The 7452-nt window shown below is 40.6% G+C and overlaps 1 protein-coding gene across 6 annotated transcripts in view; it reads left to right on the top strand.

Moving 5' to 3' along the window:
• ZNF644 (zinc finger protein 644) overlaps positions 1-7452 on the top strand; it is a 102444-nt gene that overhangs the window by 73345 nt on the left and 21647 nt on the right. For all 6 annotated transcript variants that reach the window (XM_019501585.1, XM_019501587.1, XM_019501583.1 and 3 more), the window contains 3 exons: positions 2074-4117; positions 4556-5111; positions 5275-5880. In XM_019501585.1, the coding sequence (XP_019357130.1) occupies positions 2105-4117; positions 4556-5111; positions 5275-5880 (3175 nt within the window). In that variant the 5' untranslated portion in view covers positions 2074-2104. The remainder of the gene's footprint in view (positions 1-2073; positions 4118-4555; positions 5112-5274; positions 5881-7452) is intronic.

Below are 7452 nucleotides of genomic sequence, written 5' to 3'. Positions count from 1 at the left end.
ACTGCAAGCTAGGGCTGGGGCTGCACCAGGCTCTTCCTGGCAGGGGCTGGACTGCACCGTACTTGGGGCGGGCAGCGGTGGCACTGCGAAGGGGATTGGGGGGGAGCTACGGTGAATTTTGGGCTGGCTGCAGCCCCTCCTGTAGCCCCTCCTAGTGCTGCCACCACTGCCCGCCCCGTGCCCAGCCCAGTCCCTGCCAGGAAGAGCCTGGCACGGTCCTGGCCCCAGCCCACAGCAGCAACCGCCCCGCCCCTCACAGATCCAGGGGCACACATTCCCCCCCACCCCTCCTCCAGATGAGCTACGGCTCCATCCCACACCCTGCCACACCCTGGCTAGGCAGTACCTGTCCCAGCCCCACTCCCTCCCTCACAGCGGGAGTCTTGATCTGCCACCCCTACACCTGTTCCCTCCTCTTCCACCACAACAGACTTACTAGCTGCATGCAACTCTCCATGCTGTATCAGAATTAAGGTACTATATAAATTCATCCCTGCCCCCAAATTCTTCTAAAAGTTGCTTTCAAATGTCCTCACTTGCTTGGTTAAAAAATGGGCTGTTTAAGTTCTGATCATTAAAAGGGAGCATGGTACATTTAAAAAAAAATGTAAATAAAGGGGTAACCCAAGAGATATGGAGATGGGAAGTTGGGCTCTTTCCTTATCTACTGCTGTGGGTAATCCCATTGCAATTAGTGGGCCATACTCATGGTAGTAAAGTTAAGCGTACAATTGTTTGTAGTCTGGGACCCTAAACTTGGTTGGTTTTAAACTGCCAAAGTCTGTTTATACTTTTTTTTTCCGCTAATGAACAAATACCAATGGTAGGATATTAAAAAAAGGAAAGGAAAATAATTCAACATTAAGGCTACTAGATTAGGCCAAAAACTTTGAGTCCAGAGTTTCAAAGAAGGTTGCCATCTGTCATCTTGTATTTCTTCCCCTTAGGGCAAAGGTGGGCAAAATGGTGGATCTGGCTGGCAGCCAGACTCCATTTCCCAGCAGCCCCTGCCCATACAGCTGGGGCTGGTCTCCATGGAGACCCCAGCCACAGCTGCACTGTGATATAGCACAAGGCTGGGGTTGCCATTGAAACTGACCCCAGCCACTCTGTCAGGGCAGGGCAGGGCGCTGCTCCAGAACCCTGGGATCTTGTGGCAGGGGTGGCTTGGTCCAGGGCTAGAGCAGAACTGCAGCACACCATTCAGGGCCGGGGTACGCAGGCAGATCATGGTGCTGCCCCTCCTCGGGACCACACTGTCACTGCTGCAAGCAGCTGGTGCACAGCTGTGATCTGCAGCTTGCACACACTGGGGAGGGATGTGCAGGTAGCGGATTGCGACTCAACCCTGGCTCCTTGCATCGATGGGTGACAGTGTGGTCCTGAGCAGGGGCAGAGCCATGATCCGCTGCCTGCACACCCTTGCCCCAAGCGTGCAGGCTGCAGATTGTGGCTCTGCCCTGGCCCTGGACCAGGCTGCCCCCGCTGCAAGATCCCAGGGCTCCAGAACAGCCCCCTGTCCTGCCCCATGCATTGCCAGCGCAGCTGGGGCTGGTCTCCATGAGGGCCTCAGCCTTGCGCTATCACAGTGCAGCTGTGGCTGGGGTCTCCATGGAGACCAGCCCTAGCTATGCAGGCAGGGGCTGCTGGGAAATGGAGTCCACTGCTGCCCGGATCCGGCCCATGGACCAGACTTTGCCCATCCCTGCCTTACGGTAACACATTATACCTATAACTTGATACCTTGTCGTACAACACACTATATCTCGAGGTATAGAGGCTAGGTTTAATATTCAAGTTTTAAAGTTAAGCACTTACATGATCAATCATATATGAATATTAGGGTTTATATATTAACTTTATCTGTTTTTTCAAAGTAAAAGTGGAAACAGTCTGCTTTGAATATCTTAAATGATAACAGTTGTTTTTAAGAAATTCAAAATGACTGTTTAGATTATAGCTCTAAACCTCTGATCATAATGACAAACTGCTAGAGATAGTGAGTCAAATTAAAAACCACCATTATCCATTATTTCTGTGAATGTCTAACTGCTATATTTTTTTGTTTTTTAGTGTAAATGTACTTAATGGACAGATCAGCAATATGGATGATTCAAATACAAATACTGAAATTACTGGTGCTAAAGAAGAATTCCTAGATGATGACAACTTTATCTCTGAGGAAAAGGGTGGTATTCCTAAATCACAAGAGAGCGAAACGTCATTTCAGAATAATGATACATTGACTCTGCCTGAAGAGCTATCAAGGGACAAATCTGAAAAAGCCTTAAGCGGAGGCCAGACTTCTCTATTTATACATACTGGTGCTCCTACTGTTTCTAGTGAAAACTTTATGTTGCCGAAAGGAACTGCAGTTAATGGACCAGTTTCACACTCCACCTTAACTAAGACTTCTATTATGAATAAAGGCAGTGCTTCATTAACCACTGGGCAACCTATGGGTCATCATACAGATTCGTGCTCAACTTTGACAGTGGTTCACGACCTTCAGCTGCCTGCAAAGAGTACAACACAGAAGTCAAGTCAGCACCAAGTTTTATTTTTGTTACCTGATGTAGCACATGCGAAGAACCTGACTCATTCCATTAAAAATCTACCTACCTCTGCTTCAGTTGGTTGTGATACGCAGAAATCTGTAGGAAATAGTGTAGATAGCACTTTAATAGGTGAAGTAGAAGTGTGTGAAGATGGCAAAAGTTTACTAGTAAAAGATGATTGTGTCAATACGTTAACAGGTGTTTCCTCAGGTACAGGTAGTTTCAGATCGGGAAGTGATCCCAACTGGGATCCTCAGAAAGAGTTCATACAATTTCTTATGACAAATGAAGAAACAATAGAGAAGTCTCCTATTCACTGTAAAGTAGGTCTAGAGAAAAAAAGAAAAAGAAAGATGGATGTTAGCAAAATAACACGGTATACTGAGGACTGTTTTAGTGATTCAAATTATGTTCCCAGTAAATCAAAATTACTAAATGTTGATTTTTTAGAGCAGAATGAAGAACTACAAGTAATAGAACCACAGAAATATGCATTGACAAAAGTGAAGCCTGAATCAACAGATGAGGAGTTGGAAGCTGTGGATGCTATCCAACAATTGATTTACAGTCCCACTAATAAATGTGCAGAAGATACTTCTCCTGTTCACAGTAGCACTTTTCTTTCTAATAATTTAAAAAACAAATGTGAACAGAGTGATTCAGAATCACCATCCACTTTCAGTACTGATGAACCATCGTTTTATCCCTGTACAAAGTGCAATGTGAATTTTAGGGAGAAGAAACACCTGCATAGGCATATGATGTATCATTTAGATGGAAATAGTCATTTCCGTCATCTCAATGTCCCGAGGCCCTATGCATGCAGGGAATGTGGACGGACCTTTCGAGATCGGAATTCACTTCTTAAACATATGATAATTCACCAAGAAAGAAGGCAAAAATTGATGGAAGAAATCCGTGAGTTGAAAGAACTCCAGGATGAGGGTAGAAGTGCACGTTTACAGTGTCCTCAGTGTGTATTTGGTACTAATTGTCCCAAAACATTTGTGCAGCATGCTAAAACCCATGAAAAAGATAAACGATACTACTGTTGTGAGGAGTGCAACTTCATGGCTGTGACAGAAAATGAATTGGAATGCCATAGAGGTATTGCTCATGGAGCAGTAGTGAAGTGTTCAATCATCAGTAGTGATATATCGCAGAGGAAAACACAGAAAAAGACTTCAATGAAAGACCCATATCTAGGGTCATCAAAAAAGTCATCTACATATATGTGCAAGATGTGCCCATTTGTTACGTCTGCCAGAAGCATTTTAAAAAAACATATGGAATACTTGCATCCAGCTTCATGCATTGATCCTTTTGGGAGCCATCTTAAATTAGAAAAAAGGAAAAGTAGTGTAATTGAAGAACCTTTAGATTTTGGTAGCAGAACTAAGCAGTTGATCAAACAGTCGTCTACATTTCCAAAGAACTCTGTTTTAAAACAAGATGTAAAGAGATCATTTGGCTCAACTTCACAATCCAGTAACTTCGCAAAACTTCACAAGAGGCCCCACAGGATACAGAAGGCTCGGAAAAGCGTTTCACAATCAGCTGTAAGTGTGTGCAATCTAAATTCTACCAACAAGGCTATTTTTATTAGAAATAGCGTTGACCAAAAATCTAAATATTTTCATCAAAGATCAAAGCAGAAAGCTAGTGTCAAAGCAAGTGGTAATTATTTCCGTAGACACAAATATGAAAACAACAGAATGATTAAAAAATCTAGTGACTCTTATCCTTTACATTTTAAAAAGGAAGAGTCCAGCTCTGTCAGTTCTTTATGTTTATATTCAACAAATAGTTTCCATAATAATAGTTTTATCAAGGATTGTCATGAGCTTGATTCCAAAAGGTCAGAAGGCTATAAAGATCATAGGCATGTAGCTATAAAAAGAGTGGTTAAAGAATCCAAGAGGGAAGGCTCTGTTACAGGAGAGGATTTGGATTGCTATCCAGATTTTCTGCATAAAATGACTGTTGTTGTTTTACAGAAACTTAACTCTGCTGAAAAAAAAGACAGCTATGAAACGGAGGATGAAAGTTCATGGGATAATGTTGAATTATGTGATTACACTACACAGTCTGTGGAGGATGAGTCTTACACTGATATTAATCAGGAGCATGTAAACCTATTCCCCATATTCAAAGGTAAAATGGAGGATCGTGAAGCTGGTGATAAATCTTCTCTTAGTTATGAGCAGAATGATGGCTTTTATTTTGAGTATTATGAAGATGCTGAGGGTAGTAACTTCCTACATGATTTACACGATCCTCAGAACTTAGAAAATGTAGGAACGACATTGCCAAAGCATAATTCAGTTTTTCATTGGACTGATTTGTCACTTGAGAAGAAGTCTTGCCCGTACTGTCCAGCAACATTTGAAACAGGTGTTGGATTATCTAATCATGTCCGTGGACATCTTCACAGAGCTGGATTAAGCTATGAAGCCCGTCATGTTGTTTCACCAGAGCAGATAGCAACAAGTGACAAAATGCAACATTTCAAAAGAACTGGAACAGGAACTCCTGTTAAACGAGTTAGAAAAGGTACGGTTTCTTAGTTTTGGTGTGCAATGAAGGGGGATTAAATTGTCTTTTGAATATAAAAATCGTTCTGAAAGCATTTTTCTTATACTTTTTATTAAAATTTTACCATAGTTATGTAGAGCAAAATGGTTGAAAAAATGTAAATAATTATTTTCCTTTTTAGCTATTGAGAAATCTGAAACTTCTTCTGAACACACGTGCCAGCTCTGTGGAGGTTGGTTTGATACTAAAATTGGATTGTCTAATCACGTGCGAGGACATCTGAAAAGGCTTGGCAAAACCAAGTGGGATGCGCACAAGTCTCCTATCTGTGTTCTAAATGAGATGATGCAAAATGAAGAGAAATATGAAAAAATCCTAAAGGCATTGAACAGTCGCCGTATTATTCCCAGACCATTTGTCGCTCAGAAACTTGCATCAAATGATGACTTTTTATCTCAAAATGTTATACCTCTTGAAGCATACCGTAATGGCCTAAAGACTGAAGATATATCAGTGTCTGCATCAGAGGAAGAAGGGCTGAATTTCCTAAATGAATGTGATGAAACAAAAACAGTACTGCATGATGAAAAAAAAAATCAGTCACTTACACTGATAGAACTTCTGAAAAATAAAAGGTTAGGAGAAGAAAGGAATCCTGAGATTTCTCCGCAAAAGATTCATAATCAAACTGCAAGAAAGAGGTTTGTTCAGAAATGTGTTCTTCCATTAAATGAAGACGGTCCATTGATGTATCAACCACAAAAAATGGACTTGACTATGCAGTCAGGTAAGAGGACGTTTCTGGCTAAAAACACTTCGGAAGAGTTTTTTATTTATTAGAATGTTTGCCAGTGTTAGACTATTTTCTTAGAACCATATTCAACTTTTTTCCTTATTTTGCCAAGTATGAAATGAGGAAAGAGTACAATGAGCTTTTCTTGAGTAACCTTCCTAATATTAGTGTTCATCAGTACTGAGGCCTCTCTCATGGAATATAATTCTTTTTCTGCATTTAGGTAGGTGCATAAATTAAAAAGGGGCCATAAAAATGAGCAAAAAATTAAAACCAAAGCACATTTGGTTTGCAAAATATATTACTCCCCCCCAAAATCAGTTGAAATAGCTGAATGCAAACATTAGATTTTTCCAAACATTAGTTCATGTAAAATCAGCATTTATCTAAACTAACAGGACTATTTGTCGGTATTACAATGGCATGGTATTTCAAAATGATGAACTGTTATTGAATAATACCAACATATTAGGCAAACATACTCTTTCTGTGTAAATTAATGCATGTCTGTTATAGAACTGCGGCTGGTGTGAGAAACTGCTGTTCTCTTCGGTCCTGTCTAACCTGGGAGAAGAACTGTGCTAGTTAGAGCTCTGAATACAGTTGTTGCCTGCAGGGTTCTAACACGCAATTCCTGACTTGTTGTGGACAGATTTTTTTTTCCCTGAGAATTGTGCTGACAAAACAATTCTGCAATTTTAAGACTGCTTTCTAGATACTCTTTAGCACAGCTTCGAAAAATGTTCTTTACACAGCTGTCGCACACTATCTGTTTCCACTGTCAGGGAAACTCTTCTAGCATCCTTTGATAACACTTATGTGTATATAAAGTTAGCATGTTTCTGCTCCTAGTTTGGACACCACCTTATAGTACTGCAATATCCTTTATATTGGCGTACAGGATCAACATTTTTGTTTTGCTGGTTCTCTTGATGTTATCTAGTGAGGAAAGTAAATCTGGCAGTGCAGTGCTTAATAGTTGTTCACCTGTATTCTTATCTTTATGAAAAACATCTTGCTTCTGCAATAGAAGTTGTCTTTACCACTCAAGTGAGGTCTGTCAGTCAGTTCCTTAACAAAGGTTGCTTTCCAAAATGGCCTTATAAAGGAGGAACAGAATTGTATTCAATGCTTGTGGGTATTTTTGGTTGTCCCTTAAAGAAGGGGAGGTTGCCTGACAAGGAAGTGTATATTTGGCAGGTTTACTCTATTTAGAAAACCAGAGTAGACAGTTTTCCAAACCTGACATAGTGTACTGCTTTGTGTTTAATATTTTACTAGTGAATGTTAGGTGCCACCTATTTGGCTGTATTGCAAAATCAAGTAATAATGAGCCTATGCTTGCATAATACTAACAATTTTAAATGAGGCCCCTGAATTACTTGTGATCTAAGGTAGTAGAATTTGACAACTAACCTCCTATAACCGTTGATTTAATAAGAAAAACTCTTAGGTTGTTTCCTAAGCAAAAATTGTTATTCCACTTAACTTTAATGTAGTTTCCATTTAAACATTGTTTTTGAACCAGATATTCTTCTGTCACTTTCCTGCAAACTATTTTTTCTG

The sequence above is a fragment of the Gavialis gangeticus genome, unplaced genomic scaffold (genome assembly GCF_001723915.1).
Source record: "Gavialis gangeticus isolate Ggan-Ray unplaced genomic scaffold, GavGan_comp1, whole genome shotgun sequence".
NCBI classification, from domain to species: domain Eukaryota; kingdom Metazoa; phylum Chordata; order Crocodylia; family Gavialidae; genus Gavialis; species Gavialis gangeticus.
Note: the sequence above shows the minus strand (reverse complement) of the source record. Positions and strands in the feature narration are given on the sequence as shown.